Below are 24515 nucleotides of genomic sequence, written 5' to 3'. Positions count from 1 at the left end.
AGATTTACTGCGCTGTGCTATTGGGTGGGCTGTTTAAGGAAAGCATACCTGGTTTTTAAGCAACCTTAACTCAAATGACCTCAAAGACCAACAGTACCTTTTTCAGTATAGCTTTCATTGCAGGGACTAGGGAATACTTTGGCAATGTGACAGTGCCAGTGCCGTAACAGTACCAGTGCCAGTGTAGGTACCGGATATGCTCTACTTGCTAGCTTGCAGAGCTGGTGTTGCATTTTATTTTTATAATCTGTTGACAAGAATAGATTAGTATTAACTCATTGGCTGCCACGCTGTTTCCGGGATATGGCTATGCGCTGCCACGCATTAAACCAATGGAGTCCGTCACCTTGTTTGCAGGGTAGGGGTGTAATGATTCGACCTCACAACGATTCGATTCGATTACGATTCTTCAGGCAACGATTCAATGCATCATGAAATCTCTTCATTTGACCACGATTCGATTCGATACATTTTCGATACATTTTCTATCTTCCACACGATGTGAAAATCCGCCGAAAATATATACCTAGGTAAATGGAATATTGCTCCACTTCTACAAGGGCTATTTGCATATTCTTGGTATCTAGGTACATCTATGGACCTCAGGGAATGTATTCACAGTGTCAGAAATATTGTGTCTATTACTAGGCTTGCTTAAATTGTGATGAAACAAAGGAGAATATGAATTATGATTTTTCTTTGCATCTTTGACAGTGAATAACACCATGATAATAATGACCAAACTTAAAAAACTGCCATTGATCTCGTTCAGTACCCTCTTGAGATCATGTGTACAGAAAATCTAAGGAAATTAATAAAGGGAAGATGATAAAACCGAAGGTTCTGTAGATACAGTACTGAATTCTCCCATCCGGACCAATGCAATTTGAAATATTATTATAGAATATAGAATATGATGCTTATACATTACCTTATTATAGCCAATTCGCACATTTATATATATATTAGGGATGTCCGATATTATCGGCCGATATTGGCATTAAAATGTGATATCGGAAAATATCTGTATCGGTTTTCAAAAAAAAAGATTTTTTTTTTTTTACATTTCTATAACCTTTATTTACCCAGGCAAGCAAGTAAGAACAAATTCTGATTTAATTTATTGTCAAAAGTATGCATAATGTTGTGTTAATTCCACAACAAGAGATATGTAATGTTAATTACCTGAAATTATTCCGTTTTTTGGGGGGGGAAACCCTGCATATATCGGTATCGGTTGATATCGGTTGATATCGGTATCGGAAATTAAGAGTTGGACAATATCGGTATAGGTAAAAAAGCCAATATCGAACATCCCTAATATATATACATATATTATCTTTCAAATGCCCAAGTTCAATTTGGATTTAGTATCACCAGGCGTGCATAAGAACAGATAATGAAATCTACTGTAATCTAGTGTACTTTTTAATTTTCCCCACAGTGCAACCGTTTTGAAACTAATTTCAGATCTAATTGTTCCTACATGCTAACAATAGGGAGGAGAAACAAACTGCGTTTCAATATTTGTCAAAAACGTTACCTTTTGTGGCTTATTATCACGAATCATAACAGTTATTGATATGATGCATTCAGAACGCTGAACTTTGAACCCCCACAGTATCTGACAGGAAATGTAGTTCGGAAAAATTCCAACGCTGGTCGACAGCTATGCATGTCCTCTACAAAATGGCCGCAAAAAGACTACAATTCCCATGGTTCAGAATTTCCATTTCCGTTTCCGTCTTGGAATATACTTCAGAAAATCGAAAACTTAAAACTATCTAATGGCACTTTTAACCTATTGCTAAACTAACGTATTGATGATAATATACATTCTACATGCTTTTGTGACATGTTAGTGATGTTAATACTTGAAAACGTTTGATAAAAAAATCGCAAAAAATATGCAACACTGAAAAATATTGATTTATAACCAGATTAAATTTTTTGGGTCGGTACCGACCCCATGGGGTGGAACAGGTTAATTCCCCCAAACATTTTGAATACACAAATGTGGCTGGGGGAACTGATTCACTCAGCATGAATGGACTATAGGTCAATAAAAACAATACAAAAAATTATACAAAAAAAAAAAAAATGTATTTAGATTAATCTCGATTATAATCGATTCTAACATTCAAATCGATGCATCGAATCGAACACATTAGAATCGATGCATTTCGATTAATCAATGCATCGTTACACCCCTATTGCAGGGCTATAACTATATTCTATATTATAGCTATGGATGCAAGGGCGTAATTTTGTTTTCAATGGTGGAGGGGACACATTTGGGGGCGTGGTCAGTGGTGCGTTGGTGATTTCATGCCTAGTTGCACTGTGTTTTAATGGGTGTGGTCCGGCGAAAATTTTGAACATTTAGAATTTTAAATGCATCAATCTGGTGCACTTTGAGGGTCAAGTAGACAACATACTGTATGTATAAAACAACAGCCTAGACTGAGGCTTTTAAATACAACAAGGTCATAGACAGATATTTCACAGACACCAAGCAATGCTGTTGCATTTCATGGCAATCACACAGACCATCGTTCACACCAAACTTTGAGGGATGGGGGCAGGGAGCTCTGTGTGTTCCGTCCTATGTATTTGAACACACCTGACGACCTGAGCTGTTGTTATGCAAAGACAAGTAGCCGCCAGATCGGTACTTGGCGCGTGCACACAAAAATGCGACTCGTCCCTCGCCAAGTACCCACATGGCTACTTGTCTTTGCATAACAATAGCTCAGGTTGTCAGAGACCTGAGCTCAGAGAGGGAACAAGCAGCTGTTTTCCGTGTGGTCCTAGTGCCGCGGTGTGTCTCCGTTTATTATCATGTAACATTGTTTTGGACGGTAAAAAAGTGCAGGGGACAATAACTGCCTTCTGAAAACATGCAGGGGACATCTCTCCCCTGTTAATTACGCCCCTGTATGGATGCAATACTATGGCCCATTTGACATCGAGTATCTATCGTTCAATATGTGAAAAAGAAATAAACATTCCCGTTTTATACCGTGGTGAATATAAGTATGGTTTTAGAGCAGTTTAGGGTCATTCCTGGGAGGCTAGTAATAGCCTGCGACGTGTATTATACTAAATCGATTGGCATTTCGTCCCTACACACACTACAATTAAAAATTCAAATGCATATGATCGATATTATGTTCCATCATGAACGCATGAAAGGGGGGGGGGTCATTTCTGATTAATTGATTGTCAATAACAGCATTCGTTATTACAACAACATACGCTGATCAGGGCGATGGCTATGAAAACAAGGCACAATCAAGCTGAAATTGACGTTAAATTGCTCTTACCTGTGGCCAGTGGGATTCCAAAAAGTATATTCCAATTATTTGATTGCCATCTGGTAGATCGTATGTCCATTTGGCCCACAACATAACCCACCACAGCATAATGAATCGGGGGTCCCGAAAACGATTCAATGCGATCGGGTGAAGCCCTAGGTTCAGGTTAGTAGAAAAGAGCGCCCGGAGCGTTTAGCGTGTGGCACAGCCCAATACACAAGGTTTCAAATGGTGCTCGATACCGCCGCCTGGTAGGATGCGGCCGGTATTGCACTTTAGCGATCTCAGACTCAGCCCCATGATAACACCAGGCTCCCTGGATGGATAATGAATGGAAATATCGAATAAAGAAATAACGAGCAAATAACGAGTATACTCGTTGTTGGCGTTCAACGATTGACGGCCAATAACGAGTTTAATCGTTGTTGGCAGTGAATGAGTTAAAAGGCAACACCACCATACCAGCTCTAACGTTAACACACAGACAATTCATTCATCACATTAGTAAGCCAGCCAATTCATTCAGCACGTTAGCATGCCAGCTAACGTTAGCATGGTAGCAGAAAATCATAACTGTGGGGCCACTGTCAAATTCTAGGAGTTGCTTTGCGCCTGTGAACTGAACCTTGTGCTAGTTTAACATAAACTCAAGTGATAAAGACAAACAGTGTTTATTTCTCCACTCGTTGTAGAATCACATGTTTCTGAATCTCCCCTCTGGAATAAATAAAGGTTTTCAATTCAATTCAATTAACATCATCTAGTTCAGTCACTTGATGACATATTTGATGCTATCACTGTGAGGCCACATACAGCCAATGATCTTTGGTACTGAAGGTGTTCTGGACGCGTGAATACTTGACCCAATGCAGTTGTCCTTCCGCGTTCGGTTTGCGCGCCCTGATTGGCCTCTCAGCGCCCAATCGCGTTAGCCTACACAGAGCTAGCAGAGTATCGGGAGAAATGTAATATTACTGTGAAGAGAATCACGTCGCTGCAGATGCTCGCAGTTAGTTGACCATGGAGATGGTAAAGTACTACGGATGTAAAACATTTGGAATTGTTTACAATAAAGCTGTGATTGTACAACTTCAAGGCTCCTTTCGATCGCCGTGCTGCTGCTAGGAAGGAGCAATAAGAGGAAAACAATGTCAACATAATTGTACTTACAGCTGTTGTGGTGTCCACAGTCTGATCTGTTTCAAACGAATTGACAATCAATGTCTTTACAGCTACACAGAGCTAACAGAGTATCGGGAGAAATGTAATATTACTGTGAAGAGAATCACGTCGCTGCAGATGCTCGCAGTTAGTTGACCATGGAGATGGTAAAGTACTACGGATGTAAAACATTTGGAATTGTTTACAATAAAGCTGTGATTGTACAACTTCAAGGCTCCTTTCGATCGCCGTGCTGCTGCTAGGAAGGAGCAATAAGAGGAAAACAATGTCAACATAATTGATATGAATAGCGCGTTACGTTAATATTGGGCTGTGGAACTGAAAGCTGATGCACGGCGATAGTAGGGCTAACGCGATTGGGTGCTGAGAGGCCAATCAGGGCGCGCAAACCGAACGCGGAAGGACAACTGCCTTGGGTAAAGTATTCACACGTTCTGGACCTGAGGCATTCTGCCAGGCCAAGCAGATCCGATACCTACACCAACTGGCAACTTAGACACCAATTTCTTCAGAATAAGTTGCAGACCCATTTTAATCTCCAGCGACAATGCTTTGTCTTTCAAACCAGTTTTTGAAAAGTGATTCACTATTCTAAAAGCTACATTATTGTATTATATTTATTTATACTTAGGCTCCACTTTATTTCCAACTTACTTAAGTCCTAAAAGTTAAGTATTGTGTATTATAGAGCACAGATGAGAGCCATTACTTTTACTTGTAACAATGAAGAATTTTACCATTGGTTTGGGGTGAATGGGACAAAAATTATTGAGATATAATAAATGTAAATATAAAAAATGCAGAAAATCAAGTTGCTTTGCTTTTTCTGACATGCAACTTTGTTTGTACGATGGAAGCAACAGTTGTGATTGGAGGATCATGAAAAGAGGGGCGGGTTTGAGATAGGTCAATTGGTAGATCAATTGGGCAGTTTGGCCTTGACTTTGTTCGTAAATCTTTATGCTTTATTTTATTTCCTGAAAAATAATTGAAGCACACTTCTGGTCAGCACTACAGTAGATTCAGCCCTTCTGCATTATTCCATATGGCAAACTCAAATTTGATATATTTCTTGATGAATCAACCCGTTACATCGATTAGTCCACAAATCCCACGACTGTTAGTCGATTAAGAATATCTTTAGTGGAGGACAGCCATACTATATAAACGTCTATGCTTTCCATACTGACCTATGTGTCCCGGCAGGGGAGAGTGAGGCCGGGGGAGGGTGGGAGATGTACTGGTCAGGATCAGACTCTTCCGGTTACTGGTCCGGCAACTAGAACAAACACAAACAGACGGAACATCAATATCTGTTGTTGGGGAACCTGTCCAATAAGCACTAAACAACCTGTCTACTGTTGAAGCACCATCAATAGCACACAGATGACATACAGGCGCCACTGATGGGTACATATATTATGTGCATATATTGTACTTGTCATCCTGAGTGAGTGAGTGAGTGTGTGTGTGTGTGTGTGTGTGTGTGTGTGTGTGTGTGTGTGTGTGTGTGTGTGTGTGTGTGTGTGTGTGTGTGTGTGTGTGTGTGTGTGTGTGTGTGTGTGTGTGTGTGTGTGTGTGTGTGTGTGTGTGTGTGTGTGTGTGTGTGTGTGTGTGTGTGTGTGTGTGTGTGTGTGTGTGTGTGTGTGTGTGTGTGAGAGTGAGAGAGAGTTTGTATCAATACATAACACAGTGCTTTATTGAAGGCAGGCCACCCGGGGAGGGAGAGCAGCAGCAACTAAGACTTTTAATTTCCTGTCATGCCAGATAGAAGCAGGCGAGCGGAGGAGGAGATGGAGGAAGAGAAAGGTATAGGGATGAAGAGGACAGGTAATGATGGGTTGAGATTATTCTATCATAAAGGCTTAACCCTCCCGTTGCTATACTGCTGAGTGTGTATCACATGAACCCACATGAACACGCTAACCAACACACACACGTCATGCCTCTATCCTGTATGTGGCGCAGTCAGCTTCAACTGGTAAGTGGATTCACAAGGTGTTATTTTCACGTGTGGACTGTGGATTGGGGTTTGTTAGTAAGTCTTTCTTTGATGTCTTTGTGATGTGTGTGGGTGTGTACAGTGTCTGAGTATATATGTGTGTATTTTCAAGTTAGTTATTTCCACTGTCTAATATATTCTATATTCTCCCAATTCCTCTCCTCACCACATCTCTCCTCTTCCCTCCCTCCCTCCCTCCCTCCCTTATTCATCCTTCTGTGTGTGTTCCTAGCATTCTGGCGACACATCTGTACACACACAGCAGAGCTGTGCCGGTGACTGTGGGGCCTCTGAGAAGCCGCTCCTCTGGAACACAAGTGGAGCATATTGAAATATTTAAGGCAAATGCATTAGAGGGCTGGAAGCAGCTTAACACCATCTTTCACTAACAGCGCTCAGCAGACAGGAGAGAAAGGGGGGGTGAGAAAGTAAATATGAGGGACAGGACAGAGAGATATGATTGGGGGGGGGGAGGGGCACTACTTAATCCTTCACTTTCCCTCTTTCACCCGTCACCTGCTGTCTCATCTGTCTTTCGTCCATATTTCTATTCTGCATCCTGCATTAAATCTCTCCCCTAGTTCCACTCTGTCCTCCTCGCTGTGCATCTCTCAGATCCATGCTTTCCAGGTCTGCAGTCTGCTCTGCTTCTACTGTATGTCATTTGGCACACTTTATTCAAGCTTAAGGGGGCACTTCATGTGATGAGTCATAAATAAAGACAAGAAAACAAACAAATTTTTTTTCCAAAGTGATGATTATTAAAGGAGCAATTCACTAAAAAGAAAGCTGATTTATTTTGCACATGATCTCACACACATCCAAAAGCTCTAAACAGTTTTTCACACATTCATTTAGTTTGACAGTTATTGAGAGTAATAGTTTGAATATGGCCACCAGTGATGTCATCTGGGATGTTGAATCCTTGTGTTGTGTTAATTATAGCTCCATGAAATTATGTAGATGAAAACATAGCAATACCTTGTCTTGTAGGGACTGCTACCTTATAATTTCATTGAGATATAATTAACACAACTCAAGGATTCAATGTCCCAGATGACATCACTGGTGGCCATATTCAAACTAATTTACTCTCAATAACTGTCTATAATACTAAATGAATGTGTGCAAAACTGTTTCGTTTTTGAATGGGTGTGAGATTATGTGTAAAATAAATCAGCCTTGTTTTTTAGGGAATTGCCCCTAAAAAAAGAATCGTGACTCATCACATTAGTTCAGTCATCATACGGCAGTGATTAATGTTGTTTGTCTAATGTGGCCTGACTGAGGGAACACATATTAAGATTAGGGATGCTCGTTATTGCCTTTTTTACCGATACCGATATACCGATATTGTCCAACTCTTAATTTCCAATACCGATATCAACCGATATCAACCAATACCGATATATGCAGGGTTCCCCCCCCCCCCCCCCCAAAAAAAGGGAATAATTTCAGGTAATTAACATTACTTATTACATGGCGTTTTCACATTCGCCGAAATGCTTGCTTGTGATTGGTCAATAGCGCGCGTCAGAGGTCAGTTATCAGACAATAATGACCGCTGTGGGACAATAATGACCGCTGTGCGCAGCTGTTCGCAATCAAGCCCACTGACACACACTGTTTCAGTGCAATTAGACACTGCCGGTGTTCTGCTGCCGGCGATGACAGGGGGCGGAGCGACGAGCGGAGCCACGAGCGGAGCCAGAACACAGCCAGAACCAGTGTTGCAAGTCGATGTAAAATTAATTAGGTATATTGTTAGTAAGTTAGCCATGTAATAAGCGGGATAATGTATAGCTATACTCGATCATTGTCGCAAAATAATTGACCTTCACTGACGTTTAAAACACCTTGCCGAGGCGGCTCGGTATTTTAAACTCTGTGTCGGTCAATTATTTTGCGACAATGACCTCGTACATTATCCCTTACATATCTCTTGTTGTGGAATTAACACAACATTATGCATACTTTTGACAATAAATAAAATCAGAATTTGTTCTTACTTGCTTTCCTGGGTAAATAAAGGTTATAGAAATGTAAAAAATTGAAAATTGAAAACCGATACAGATATTTTCCGATATCACATTTTAATGCCGATATCGGCCGATAATATCGGTAGGCCGATAATATCGGACATACCTAATTAAGATGGATTCCATCCACCGCAGAGACCCAGGGGTTCAAGTCCTAGCGGTACCTACGGCTAGGTCAGTCATCCCTACGGGTGGTAAGCCAGTGCGGGTAAGAGCCCTGGTCTGTTAGGGTGGCTGTTCAGCAGGGAGGGGATCTGGGAGAGATAGCGTGAACCTCTCCCAGTGAGACTCCTAGCTGTCAGGTGAAAAGAAGCAGCTGGTGACTCCACATGTATCGGAGGAGGCGTGTGGTAGTTCTACACCCTCCCCAGACCGACAATAGGGCAGTGCAATGACCAGGAGGGAATTGGCATAATGACTAAATTGGGGGATGGGAGTAAAAAGTAGAAAGACAAAAATAATATGGAATCCATCTTCCTTCCCTCCACTCTCTCTCTTTCAGTGCTCATTATTCTCAACTTATAATAACCTCTCTCTCCAGCTCATCCTTCTGTTCTCCTTCTCCCTCCCTTTTTCTTTTTTCTTTTTTAATTTCCCCTTGCATTCTGTACACCACCTTGACTTCACACTGACTCATTCCTTCCATGTGTCTCTCTCTCCCCCTCTCTCTCTCTCCCTCTCTCCCTCTCCGTCTCTCACACTCTGGCTCGGAGAGTTCATCACAGTGGTGGAGAAGACAGCAACGCTCACAATAAAAGTCCCACTTACGGTAGGTGGAACCATCGAATACTTCCCATAAAGCCTGAAGCCTCCTCCTGTGTTTGACAACATCATTACCTCAAAATGAATGCTGGAGGAGGCCATCTGGCCCCCCGAGCATCGGCACAGCAATAAAAAGTGAAACAGGAGTGGAGCGCTGTTCTGTATTCATGACTCCTGCAGAAAACCCCTGCGTTTATCATCTTTAGAGCCCATGAAAGGTGATGTAAAGCACCTGAGCAGCAGTGCAGGGGCTGGGAGAAGGTCTGCTGTATTTTAAGCTCCACCGTAATGGATCCACACATACATGGAATGAAAGCGTGCATGTTTTACAAATCACCACCAATTATATTTTACTGGGTTTTTAATTAAAAAAGAAAAAATAATTAGGGCGGCTACGTGGCGTAGTGGGCAAGGCGCTCACCACGAATGACGGAGACGCTGGGCTTGCCTGTTCGAGCCCAGCACTCCACATTGCTTTCAGTTTAGCTGGCTGTCCATACTAATACACATTGGCCGTATTAGGGGGGTGGGAAACTGATGGGTGGGGATCGGGCGTTGTGGACAGCGACTCCTACAGGTCGGTTGGTGCGCCTGCGCAGTAGAATCAGGAAGTGTCGGGGGCAGCGTGAGCCTCCCACGCGTTACTCCTCGCCACTGAGAGATCGAGCTGCGCAGGTGAAAAGATGCGACTGCTGTTACCTCAAGTACCGGAGGGGACTTGTGCTATGTATGACTTAGTCCACATTGCAGCCGGCTTGTGGGAGGCAAGAAACAGCGTTCGTGACAGGGGAGGGTTGAATTGGATGATACGAAATTGGGATGGGAGAAAATATAGAAAATGGGAGAAAAAATGTATACAAAAAAAATTAAATAAAAAATAATTAAAATCAAATCCATTGTACTGTATGTAAAAATGTGCAAGTTGTAGCAGTAATACGGGGGTAAACAACTTGTGATGGAATCCAGATGAGAATAGACAGTAGAGATGTCACATCATTCACATTGTAATTTATACTAGGAAACAAAACAAATATCAGATATCTTTACGGCTATACTGTCAAAAATAGGAAAAAATACCCTATGATATTTTGGCCCTGTCACTTACTTACTTACGTCAGCATCTGTTCCACCTTGCTTGTTAACCATGCTGCCCAGGTAGGTGAAGTTGTCTACCTCTTCCAATGCTTCTCCTTCCAGAATGATGGGTGATGTGTTATCAGCATTGATTCTCATGACCTTGCTCTTCCCTCTGTTTATGTTAAGCCCAAGCCGAGTAGAGTTGTCCGCGATGGTACTGGTCTTTTCCTGCATCTGCTGCTGGGTGTGAGAGAGAAGGGCCAGATCATCTGCAAAGTCGAGGTCTAACTGCGTCCAGAATGTCCATTGTATGTCATTTCGTTTCTCTGCCGTGGATTGCTTCATGACCCAGTCTATTGCCAGCAGGAACAGAAATGGTGACAACAAACAACCCTGTCTCCAGTTTTTGCCTGGAAGGCGTCGGTGGGTTAACCGCCATGAATCACCCTGCAGGTCATCCCCTCATAGGAGTTCCTGATGATGTTTCTGTACTTCTCTGGCACTCCGTAGTGTCTGAGTAGAGGGTCTCTCTATTCACGCTGTCGAAAGCCTTTTCGTAGTCCATGAATAGGGGTGAATTCCACTCTAATGACTCATCATCATTAGGTGGCTTCTTCGTTCCGAAGGTTGCCTATCACTCTCCAACCCATTCTGTCCCCACTTCTTCTCTCCAACTCCGTGACTCCGCCTCTCACTCCACTCCAATCACAGACGTCGTCTACCCAGCCTCTTCTTGGTCTTCCACTTCCTCTCTTTCCATCCACCTTCCCCATCACCACCTTCTTGAACATCTCCCCGCTGGATCCTCTCAGAACATGCCCGCACAACTCCATCTTTCTCTTTTTCAACCTCTCCAGCAGCTGTCCTCCTTGCATATCCGCTCTTCTCAGTACCTCCTCATTTTTTTTTTTTTTTTTTATTGGTCTTTTTCCCCCTCCATTTTTCCTCCGATTTTCTCCCATCCCAATGTTAGTCGTATGCCAATTCCCAGTCCCTTCCTGATCGCTGCGCACTTACCCCCCACAGTCAGATCATCTGGGAGAGTGGAGGCTACCACGTGCTTCCTCCGACACACGTCCAGCCAATCACCGCTTCTTTTCACCTGGCAGCGCGGATTCTCATTGAGAGGGCGTAGCGTGTGGGAGGACCACACTATCCCCCTCACGTCCAATCCGCGCTTAGCAGGCGCCCCGACCGAACTGTAGGAGTCGCTGTTTTACAACGACCCGGACCCACCCCGCCAGCTTCTCCCACCCTCTGATACAGCCAATTGTATCAGTGCAGACGGCCAGCCAAGCTGGTGACAACCCCGGAGCTGTGAGCTGGATTCGAACAGGCGAATCGAGCTCACAGCTCCGGGGCTGGTGACGAACGCAATCTCCGCTCGGCCACCTAACCGCCCTAGTACCTCCTCATTCTTGATCTTATCCTTCCATGTTATCTTCAGCATCTTCCTCAGTGTCCACATTTCAAAAGAGTATCATCCTCTTTGCCTCTTCATTCAGCGTCCATGCTTCTGCTCCGTATGAAAAGACTGACATAACATACGTTTCCAAAATCCTGGTCTTCGTTTTCCAACTTATGTTTCTTCTCAATAATTCTTTATGGTTCCAGAATGCGCCCTTTGCAATTCCGGTTCTTCTCTTAATGTCCATGTTAGCTCTTCCACCTTCACTGATCCAGCTTCCAAGGTACATGTACTCCTTCACTTGTTCAAGTTTTTCTCCATCCACCTGTATTTTACAAACAGTTCCTGGTGTTTTTTCAATGATCATTACTTTACTTTCTTTGTGTTTAGCGACATTCCATAGTTTTTGCATTCGACATTCAGCTTATTCATCATGTCCTGTAGATCTTCTTGACAGTTACAGACTATAGCAGTGTCATCCGCGTATCTTATATTGGTGATGTTCTCTTCGCCAAGTTTTACTCCTTTCCCTCCTCTCAGACCTTTTTTCATCAGTGATTCACTGTACATATTAAAGAGTACAGGGGACAAGATGCATCCTTGTCTTACACCCTTCTCCACCGGGAAGTCTCTTGATTTCCCCTTTCCTATTCTAACATTAGCCTTCTGCCTCCAGTATAAGTTGGCAATTATTCTTCGGTCAGAAACTGGTATTTTGAATTCTTCCATTGTTCTCATCAATGTTGTATGTTCAACTCTGTCGAAGGCCTTCGTGAAATCGATGAAGCAAATATACAGCTTCTTCTGCTTCTTCAATTTTTCACCAATGATTCTGAGTTGTATTCCAGTATTATCCGCAGTGTTGCAATCTGGTCTGTGCAGGATCTGTTTTTGTGGAAGCCCACCTGGTGGTCTCGTAGCTGTGGGTCGACGGCATCCTTCATCCTGTCCAGTATAATCCTGTTGAATCCTGGGATGGAGAGTAGTGTGATCCCTCTATAGTTTGCACATTGGCTCATATCTCCTTTCTTTGGTATTTTGATGAGGTAGCCCTCCTTCCATTCTGATGGGATGTGTTCTTCTTCCCATATCTTCTTGAAGAGAGGATGGAGCATCTCTTTCATCGTCTCTATGTCGGCCTTCAGTGCCGGAATACCGTCGGGTCCTGCAGTCTTGCCGTTCCTCAGCTTCTTGATGGCTTTGCGGATATTTTCCTTTGTTGGCACGCTGCAGTCTATCAGCAGATCCCTGTCAGCTTGCTGGATGGCTGGTGGGTCCTGTGGTGCAGGTCTGTTTAGCAGTTCCTCGAAATGTTCTACCCATCTTTCCTTTTGTCTTCCAATGATTGGCTGTCCATCTTTGTCCTTAACTGGTCTTTCTGGTTTACTAAACTTTCCTGACAGCTTCTTGGTGGTGTTATATAAGTCTTTCAAATGTCTATGTCTAGCTGCTTCTTCAGCCTCTGCCGCAAGACTCTCTATATAGTCCTTCTTGTCTGCCTTGATGCTTTCTTAACCCTTTTTGTGGCTTCTGTGTACTGGTTTTGTGCTTTGACTTTTTTGGCTCTTGTGCGACTGTTGTTGATTAGTGCTTTCTTCCCATTCCTCTCCTCTATCTTCCTCAATGACTGCTGATATCCACTCCTTATGGTTGTGTTTCTTCGGGCCCAGTACTTCTTTGCACGTTGTACTTACTGCTTCCTTTACAGACTTCCACTTCTTGTCGATGTTTTCCTTTTCCTTTATTTTTTCCCCTTTATTTTTACCAATAAATATAAATATAAAGTGTGTTAAAGTGTCTAAAGTGGGTGCTACAGTGAGTTGTTTATTTAAAGTGAGTGTGTGCGTGTGGATGTGTGTGCTGTGAGTGTATTTGATGGTTTGTTACATAGTGTTATTGTCGTTGAGCATCCTGATGGCCTGGGGATAGAAGCTCAATCAATATGGATAACAACACTGTGGACTTTAAAGCTGTGAACTTTATAGAACTTTGATCCTGAAAACTCAAAATAGTGTATGATACTGTATATCTGTTAACGAATAGAGTTCACAGTCCACACACTGTTAAACTTGCTCCCACTGTGTGTTTATTGAGAGATCAACATGTTCGATCACATAAGCATCTTCATCGTGATTGTAATCCTGATCCTTAAGTGATCGAAACGTTGATCCCTCAATAAACACGCAGTGGCAGCAAGTTAGACCGTGTGCAGACTCTATTAAATTGTATGCTTATCGCCCTGCACCTGACCACCAGAGCAGATATGCCATGCTCTACTTCTTTAAGAGCTGTGGCATCCTACCATCCCACCACTATGACAACTGCATCAGAAAATAAATACTGTTGGATAGTTGCTGGGGAAAATGCCAGTCTGCATTTCATCCAAAGTCAGAGCATTAAAAGTCCATCTATCTCTCCAGCTATCTAAGAGCAGAGCATGTGGGAGGTTGTTAGTACTGTTAACACACTGTATTACAACAGTGAAGATTAACACAAGGAGGGGTTTATGTGGTTGTAAGGTGTTAGACTTTAAAACCTCAGACAAATCCACTGGAGGATATGGTGGAAGGAAGGTGTGTGTGTGTGTGTGTGTGTGTGTGTGTGTGTGTGTGTGTGTGTGCACGTGCATGTGTGTGTGTACACATCATACATTGTGGACACTATTAGGATCATAAATCTGGAGATGAGAAGAGCTGAATGCAGTTTTAGGGCCAAACACACACGCACGCACGCACGCACGCACGCACGCACGCACGCACGCACGCACGCACGCACGCACGCACGCACGCACGCACGCACGCACACACACACACACACACACACACACACACACACACACACACACACACACACACACACACACACACACACACACACACACACACACACACACACACACACACATGCACCTCTTCCTTTTACCATGAACAATGGTAAGATTTAGAAATGAATGCATGTGTATGTGTGAAAACATGATATGGAGTCAGCACAATACTAGGAATTTACTGAACTATTTACATTTTATATGCAAGGTACAAACATCCAAACAACATGTTTTTACATTGCATGCCCTTAACTCATTGGATGCCGGCAACGATTATATAAGTTTTTGTCCGACAACCGTTGAACGCCAACCACATATATATACGTTATTTGATCGTTATTTATTTTATTCTATATTTCTATTCATTACAGGCACATTGGGTTAACATTGGGAATCGCATTGAGAATGCCTAGGGGCAATACCGGCCGCATCACACTAGATGGCGGTATGGAGCACCCTTTCTACCCTTGTATCTTTCTCTGTGGGACGGCCCCAGGTCTCGGGTTACATTCTTCCTTGTCGGGCAAGACGAACGGTTCTGCCGGTTACATTGAAGCGCGTCAAATATCTCCGATCCATATGTTGTGGTGAATTATGTCATCGAGCAAATGGACATTGGATATACCAGATGGCGATCAAACAATTGGAATATTCTTTTTGGATTACTCCCGGCCACAGGTAAGGGCGATTTGACGTCAATTTTAGCTTGATCCTGCAATGCTTTCATAGCGATCAGGCTGATAACCATTTTTAGTGTTCAATGCGAATGCCGTTACTGACAATCAAATAATCAGAAACGACCCCCCCCCCCTTTCATGCATTCATGGAACATAATAGCTATGATCTAGACTTGATTTCGGGATAATAGCGTATACAGGCAAGACATGGCAACGAGTACAATGGAATCGACGTATACTGCCATAACTAAGCATTTCATGAATTACCCTAGACGGCTCTAAAACCATACTTATATTCATCACGGTATAACACGGGAACGTATGGATGGAAAAATGATCTCTTTCTTGCATCTTGACCGGAACAAACTCAATGTCAAATGAGAGAGAGAGAAAGAGAAGGAGGGGATTGTACAATGTTGCCATGGCAACACATTGAGAGTCACACTCTCACAAGCAGCGAACACGGCAACATCTCCGACCGGTTCCCACTGGGGCCATGTGGCACCAAACAGGACGACCAGTGTTTAACATGTACAACTATATAAACGCCAGCATCACGCATTAACCTACTCTGATCTTCTCATCATTAAAACTGAGAACTCACATCAATTCATCACACCGCAATACAGGGTGCAACCATCTGCGTGTATACTGTATGAGAGAGAGAGAGAGAGAGAGAGAGAGAGAGAGAGAGAGAGAGAATGAATGAATGAGAAAGAGATTGCGTGTGACGTGTGTGTATTTCATAATCATAATCCATTGTGTAATACATCAATCAGGCTCAATGTGTGTGTGTGTGTGTGTGTGTGTGTGTGTGTGTGTGTGTGTGTGTGTGTGTGTGTGTGTGTGTGTAGTAGTAGTGGGGCCAGTTGTGCCATCAGTCAGAGTGTGATTCGTTGGGATCAGCAGTGCGTGCTGCTACTGCATGGGCCTCAGATGACGGCTGCGTCCATAGTCAAAATCTCCACAGCGGGGAGAGACAACGACCCGGCCGCGGGGTGTGCGGAAAACCGGGGCCGGGGAGGGAGGGGCGGCACAAGCGCCCGCACCCCCCCTGACACCCGGGGGCACTGACGTCGACGAGGTCACCGGCGACTCAGTCGGAGGCGGGTTCCGGGGTAACGGCGGACGGCCTCGGCGGGGGGAAAGGGCCAGCTCCAAGGGCTGGGAAACGTCTAAGTGGGCGGGTTTAATCCTGTCGTGGTTGTACCCCGCCTCAAAGGCGAGCCTTTGCCAGTCCTTAGGGACCTGCGGGCGAGGATGTCCGGTGGAGAGGTCACACAGCAGCGGCGCACCCGAGCCACCAATCGCGACGTCCTCCAGGCGTAGACTGCAATCTGCAGTCCTGAGGGCCTGGATGTCGTGGTCGGAAGCCTGTTCTGAGCCCATGTTGACGTAGTCGAGGTCCGGCTGTACAGCTCCGATGACGACTCCGGAGAGGCAGTCTGCGACTACGTTGGACTTCTCTGTGACGTGCTGTATATCCGTGGTGTACGCGGAATCGTATGCGAGCTGGTGCTGTTGTCGTGCCGACCACGGCTCCGCTACCTTTGACATAGAAAACGTGAGGGGTTTGTGGTTGACGAAAGCCGCAAAAAGGCCACTGTATGCCGCCTCATCGCGGATGCATGCAAACAAAACCTGTGTCTGAGCGTTTATTAGGCGGCCATGTTTAACGTCTACAAGGAGTCCGTGTGCACAAGGGGTATCGTTGGTTGTCGCCGGCGGTGTCCTCTGCCGTCGCTGGCAGGACGCTCCTCTGAGCTCCGGTGTCGCAGAGGAATTTGCAACCGGAGAGTGTCTTTAATGAAAAGCAGCCGGTTCGACATACCTGCGCTCACGGCCGCTACTGGGCGCAGGTGTTGGCGTTTATCCGCCGTGACGAAAGTGCAAGGGGAACGGCATCTTGCTGCCCTCGCGCATAAACGTGCGTGGTAATAGCACGGGCCTGTGCTATTACGGCTGTCGGAGGCAGCGGTGCTTCTGTACTTCCTCGCCCCTCCCCCCTGCGGCGTGTAACCGAGTGTCGAGGCTAGTACCTCTGGGGCTAAGCGTTGAGTGGCCAGGTAAAAGCGGTCTGCTTCTTCCGCCAATGCGCGGGGTTCGGTAATGGCGGTATTACCGAGCTGTCTGTACCTGCGGTGGCATGTGTCTGAGAAACAGTTCAATAAATAGGAAACTAGGTTCTTCTGTACCTAGCAGATTTAGCATAATTTCCATATTATGTCCCGAAGGCTTGCTGTCTCCCAGGCCCTGTATAGCAAACAGGCGTCGGGCCCGCTCTGGTCGCGACAGTTCGAAAGTCTTAAGGAGGTGCGCTTTAAACGCCTCATATTTATTCCGGACTGGCAGGGCTGTGATAAATCCTACCGTCATCACTGCTGTAGCGCTCCCGAGGCTTGAGACGACATGGTAATACCTTACGGCGTCATCGTTAATCCCACGTAGGGCGAATTGCGCCTCTGTCTGGGCGAACCACCACGTTGCCGCAGACTGCTCCCAAAACTCCGGCAATCGAAGAATAATGGCATTGTTGTTTGCCATGTTCGGTTCAGTCTCTGAAACTTCAGCGAGACTAACGTCGGGGTCACCAGTGTAGTGCCGAGAGATGGGAGTCGGAGAGGTAGAACGAAATGTATTTTATTATATTATAATAAATACTAATAATAATAATAAACTTATATAATATAGTGTTTATGATTTGACATTCCGCTGTGATAACTTTTTCCTATAACAGAATAATCACTATTTTTTGTCATTGTCAGCTCTTTGTTGTATGTTTTTACAGTGTGAACCCTGTGGGGATTGAACTCAAAGTTAAACTGTTAGACTCTCACATAATCACATCATAATAACAAAGGCAGATGTACGCTCACCTGGAAGGTGTTAGGTGGGGGAGGGGTTATGTGTATTGCAATGGCCCTTGGGTAAAGTAGTTCAGCATGCATTGTTAACAGAAACAGCTCCAAGCTTTTGAAGGTCAAAACGAGCTCATCAAAAATCATCATGGTTCATAAGAAATAGATTGAAAAGTATCCGCCCGATATGTACAAGTGATGGCTTATTTTGAAGGTATGAACCTGTACTTTCATAGCATGTAAAATATATTTGAAGATTGCTCATCAAGACCCTAAAGTCTGTGCCTGGTCACATGTGTTTAACAATGTTGTGAATCAGACAGATAAAGCAATAATTTTATCCATATTCTTTGATTATTGCCACATTTGCATTTACATTGTAGCTAACATGGTGTCGTCTAGATGTATGTAGGGAACACAGATTTTCTAGCAAAAACAGAACACCAAAAACAGATTAAACAAGTTTTGAAAGCCGTATGTTATATGTTAAAGCCTTATGTTAGAGTCTCACCTAAAATGGTGCATATAAAGTGAGTGGGTGGCAGAGCAGATGGAGCCTCTCATTGGGCGTCTCTCTGAGTTGGACCCCCCATCCCTGAGTATATGAACATGTTTTACAATGAACCCAGCTCAGAAAAATGTTCTTGTCATTCTTGTCATCTAGTAGTAGTAGTAGTAGTAGTAGTAGTTTATTCAGTCATCATCTCACACAATACAATATGCACAATCATTTAACAATATTTGATTTTAGTTTCTTTAATAGTTGTCATACAGAAGTACAGAATACTTTCATACAAAATGCTTCTTACTGTTACGCTCCAGAGACTGTGCTAGACAAGATAGTATCAAATAACATAGTATAGCATGTAATTTAGAAGAAGAAAATTAGGTCACAGTGTTCGGTATAGACATATGTACAATGTTCTGAGTTACCATATAATATACAATACTATGCAGTGTACTAGTGTACAGTACTATATAGTGCAAAGCAGAAATGGGATGAGGTACAATTTAGGTACAATTTACAGTAAGGTGTACGAGTTGTAGTGCAATCCTTCATCAATAAATATAAAGTGTGGGGAGTGGGTGCTACAGTGTGTTTGTTTAAAGTGGGTGTGTGCTATAAAGTGTGTGGAGTGGGTGCTACAGTGTGTTTGTTTAAAGTGAGTGTGTGCGTGTGGATGTGTGTGCTATGTGCGTTTGGTGGTTGTTGTTGTGTAGTGTTCATTGTTCGTTTAGCAGCCTGATGGCCTGGGGATAGAAGCTTCTTCTGAGTCTTTCTGTGCTCGCCTTGAGACTCCGGTATCGCTTGCCTGACCGCAGCAGTTCAAAGAGGCAGTTGTTCGGGTGACTGGAGTCTTTAATGATTCTCTTAGCCTTGCCCTTGCAACGCTTGTTGTAAATGTTCTGGAGGGTGGGGAGCCCCCCTCCAATTGTGCGTTCGGCTGAACGTGTCACTCTTTGTAGTCTGCTTCGGTCTTGTGCAGTGCTATTCCCAAACCAGGAGGTGATGTTGCCGGTCAAGATGCTCTCTATTGTACATGAGTAGAAGTTCTTAAGGATCTTCTGACTGACTTGGAACTTCCTTAGGCGCCTGAGGAAGTAGAGGCGTTGTCGTGCCTTCTTCACAACACTGTCAATGTGGCGGCTACGTTTACGGTTTTAGGCGGCTACGTGGCGTAGTGGGCAAGGCGCTCGCCACGAATGACGGAGACGCTGGGCTTGCCTGTTCGAGCCCAGCGCTCCACATTGCTTTCAGTTTAGCTGGTCGTTCGTACTAATACACATTGGCCGTATTAGGGGGTGGGAAACTGATGGGTGGGGATCGGGCGTTGTGGACAGCGACTCCTACAGGTCGGTTGGTACGCCTGCGCAGTAGAATCAGGAAGTGTCGGGGGCAGCGTGAGCCTCCCACGCGTTACTCCTCGCCACTGAGAGATCGAGCTGCGCAGGTGAAAAGATGCGACTGCTGTTACCTCAAGTACCGGAGGGGACTTGTGCTATGTATGACTTAGTCCACATTGCAGCCGGCTTGTGGGAGGCAAGAAACAGCGTTCGTGACAGGGGAGGGTTGAATTGGATGATACGAAATTGGGATGGGAGGAAAATATAGAAAATGGGAGAAAAAGTGGATAAAAAAAAAAACAATATTTGATTTTACAGTGACTGAAAAGGTACAGACTGGAGCATAATGCTTAAAGGTTAAATACATGTAAAGATTTTATTTTCTTTTTTTATTATTTTTTTTTATTATTTTTTTTATAATTTTTTATTATCGGCCAATATCGGCCGATAATATCGGACATCCCCAATATATATACAATATATATAAGTATATTTATATATGTATATTATATATATATAGATTTATATAAAATAGTTACATGAAAATAAATGGGCTTATCATAACTCAGTTCACATAGTTCACAATACTATGTTTCGCCTATATTATATAAATCATTTTCATAATATGTATGGATTAAAATCACAATTATTTATGAATTCATCACATATTACTACAAATCATGTTCAGCACAAAGGGAGCAATGTTACTTATAACAATTTTAAGTGATTGGGGTAAATGGAGCGGTTAAAAGAGTTTTTAATCATGATTTCCGCATAAATTACACATACATTTGCATATTATTCATTGGATTAGCATAATCTTTTCAGATTTTTTATAATTTTTTATGTCAAGCATTATAGTCTCTATCATCCCTGAAAATGTCATTACAATGTGACCAACCTATATTAAGCTATTAAGGAAAGTATGTCAAAAGTAGTGGTAAAAAAGGTGCATTTGGTGCCATTCCTGAACACAGGTGTCTCATTAACATATGCAGTGAGGTGCGCAACCTTTTTGACCCCGTCTTGGTTCACAAAAAGTGTTGTATCTCTGCTATGGTAGGGCCTATCTTCACGAAACAAAGTGCGTTGTGCTTCTTAGAGTCTGTTCTATAACATTGTATCAATGTATCAATTGTACCAGCAGAAGCAATGTTTAAAATTGGTCCCTAACACCCTATTTGAAGGTCTCTGGCTCAAAACGAGCTCATCAAAAATCATCATGGTTCATAAGAAATAGATTGAAAAGTATCTGCCCGATATGTACAAGTGATGGCTTATTTTGAAGGTATGAACCTGTACTTTCATAGCATGTAAAATATATTTGAAGATTTCTCATCAAGACCCTAAAGTCTGTGCCTGGTCACATGTGTTTAACAATGTTGTGAATCAGACAGATAAAGCAATAATTGTATCCATATTCTTTGATTATTGCCACATTTGCATTTACATTGTAGCTAACATGGTGTCGTCTAGATGTATGTAGGGAACACAGATTTTCTAGCAAAAACAGAACACCAAAAACAGATTAAACAAGTTTTGAAAGCCTTATGTTATATGTTAAAGCCTTATGTTAGAGTCTCACCTAAAATGGTGCATATAAAGTGAGTGGGTGGCAGAGCAGATGGAGCCTCTCATTGGGCGTCTCTCTGAGTTGGACCCCCCATCCCTGAGTATATGAACATATGTTTTACAGTGAACCCAGCTCAGAAAAATTTTCTTGTCATTCTTAATTGTCATCTAGTAGTAGTAGTAGTAGTTTATTCAGTCATCATCTCACACAATACAATATGCACAATCATTTAACAATATTTGATTTTACAGTGACTGAAAAGGTACAGACTGGAGCATAATGCTTATACATGCCTGTCCTATATTCTTAACAAAATTAAGACTCCAAAACAGTATTCTAAAAGAAAATAGCAAAAAAACAGTATTATTCACCTTTGTAGTTTTAAAAAATTGCTTTACAAACCATTTTCTTAAAAACCAAAAGCGAATTACTCATTCTTAAAGGCCCACTTGCAGGTTGTATTTTTGTTCAATAAACAATGTGACTAGGCCAACATTGACTTTCATGAAGAGGGGGGGGGAAATCGAAATTGACCCAGTTTTAGCGTTTTTATCAAACATTTTGTCCGCCCAACCACAACCACCACGCACGTGCATATTTTAATCCATGGTTCATAGCGTGCGTGTGTCAACTTAATGATGACGTCACACAAGGTACAGGGCAGCAGGGGGCCTGAGAATCACAGGCAGGTAGTGGCAGGAAGCAGAGAGCCTTCTTGTTACTACTACTAGCCGAGGAATCTAGTATCTGTTTCACCTAACACTATTGCTCCGTGATCATAGCCATTTATCTCTAAATGAATGAATGAATGAATGAAAACTTTATTAACAGATTGCAGAATGGGTACAGTGCAGTACAGCTCAATACATACAATTGTTAAGGGGATGCAGACCAGAGAAAGACTTTCGTCTTGTTTCCACCAGGGTCCCCCATTTCCAATTCATCGTAACATATATGACATACATGACATACAGATAGACAGTACTGCTACATCTATACATTTATGACATACCAGATTTGCAATTACAGTACTGTATTTGTGATACAAAAAGAGTCCAGAAAGAAAAGAGTATATACATTAGGCGTAGAAACTGTACATTGGATTGGGTAGGTGGGGGTGGGACTGTACATTGGAGGTGGTTGGGGGGGGGGGGGGGGGGGGGGGGTAGGAGTGGGGGGGGGGGGGGGGGGTGTTGGGTAGGAGTGGGGGGGGGGGGGGGGGTTGGGTAGGAGGGGTGGGTGGGGGACACTGTATAACTGTACAAACAACACTGTACATTGGATTATGGGACTGTACATTGGACTGTACATTGGAGGTGGTTGGGTGGGTGGGGGGGGGGTGGGTAGGAGGGGTGGGTGGGGGACACTGTACAACTGTACAAACAACACTGTACATTGGATTATTGACAAGACCATACTTGGTAATTTACTGTACATTGGCGGGGGTTGTGTTCGGTTGTGTTAGCTTTTTGTGTAAAGCTAACCACTATTTGTAAAAGCCACAACAACATTACCATATTTTAAAATACTAATGTAAATCATTGTGTCGTTGTACATATTGTGTATATAACGTTAGTAGCTAGCTAGCTAGCTTGCTAGCCAGCATTCTCGAAACTCCTAACATGCCCCGATTTAAAATGGTTCTCTCCTCTTTGTATACCTTTGTCCTCACAAACAAAGTATTCTGCCAGGGAACTTATGGACACGACAGTAGTAGTAGTTATAAGGTGTTTGAGCTTGTAACGTTAACGTTAGTTAGCTATCGTGGTAGCCCCTTTCGTGATCGAGTGCATCACAGTCATGAAAGGGGCTACTATTGTGCTATCAACATGCCGTGACGTGTAGCTTGCTAGCCGGCATGATGCGTGCAGTGCTTTGCCCCACAGGTCTGAGAAGAGGACCTGCACATTTTATACGTTCCCGAAACTCTTCTACATGCCCCGATTTAAAATGGTTCACGACAGTAGACATAATGCTAACGTTAGCGGGGTAACGTTAACGTTAGCCAGAGCCATATAGCCAGCTTTGTACTATGACCCGTGACGGGGTCGGGGATAAGGCGACAGCCTAACAGACCAATAGCGCTGCTGTACTGAACAACAGGCTGCCTAGTGGTACATGTAGTTCCTTTTTTACGACATTAAAAACCTTATAACTACCTTGTTTCAACCAAAAATGCAGTTGTAGCTGGTCCATCAAAGTCTCTCCGACGATTAAACCCATTTGCGTCTTGTAAGGCGTCCATTTGGATCAAGGAAATAGCTTTCAGCACTCGTCAAACTCCATTGTAGTGGATCAGAAGTAGGGGAAAGTTACCTGCAGTGACGTCATGGCCCTGATAGCGTCTGATAAGCTTTTTGATTGGCTCCATACATGTCATTCGTGCATGGACATTTTTAACCCTTTCTGAGTGGAATTTCCGGCGTCAAATGGAAAAAAAAAATAATGAAATTAGATACCAATGATGTAAACTACCCATAATTGAAGAGTAGGGTTTAACCTGCAAGTGGGCCTTTAACTGTATATCAGCATTGTTCCACAAGTTAACCCCAATAATAGAAATACACCTCCTTTTAATCCCTTTCTTAGCTTTTCGAACAGTAAATTTACAAATATCTCTCAAATCATATTTTCTTTCATGTATTGAAAAAAAACTTTGCACCGCGTCCGGGAGTAACTTTGCTTTAGCTCTGTACATTATTTGCATAATTTTATAATAAACCAAATCATTACATTTCATAACATGAGACTTTATAAACAATGGATTTGTGTGGTCATAGTAACCAGCCTTAAAAAGGTTCCGAATGGCCCACTTTTGCAGTAAGAGTCGGAGACAGGATCACTGTGGATATCTGGAATGGCGATCAGATAATTGGATTATTCTTTTTGCAGTACATCAGACCAGGTAAGGACTCTATATTACCAATCTTGCGTTGATCCGATATTTTTTT

At 43.2% G+C, this 24515-nt stretch overlaps 1 protein-coding gene across 1 annotated transcript in view; it reads right to left on the bottom strand.

Annotated features, from left to right (window-relative positions):
- The window catches only part of LOC311231639 (microtubule-associated serine/threonine-protein kinase 1-like), a gene marked incomplete at both ends in the record, with an annotated part of 227323 nt that overhangs the window by 92715 nt on the left and 110093 nt on the right, over positions 1–24515 (bottom strand). The window contains 2 exons of the mRNA XM_084318267.1: positions 4685–4737; positions 5690–5778. Coding sequence (XP_084174393.1) covers positions 4685–4737; positions 5690–5778 — 142 coding nt within the window. The remainder of the gene's footprint in view (positions 1–4684; positions 4738–5689; positions 5779–24515) is intronic.

The sequence above is a fragment of the Notolepis coatsorum genome (genome assembly GCF_963971535.1).
Source record: "Notolepis coatsorum genome assembly, chromosome: 7".
NCBI classification, from domain to species: Eukaryota; Metazoa; Chordata; class Actinopteri; order Aulopiformes; family Paralepididae; genus Notolepis; species Notolepis coatsorum.
This window is presented reverse-complemented; position numbering and strand designations above follow the sequence as displayed.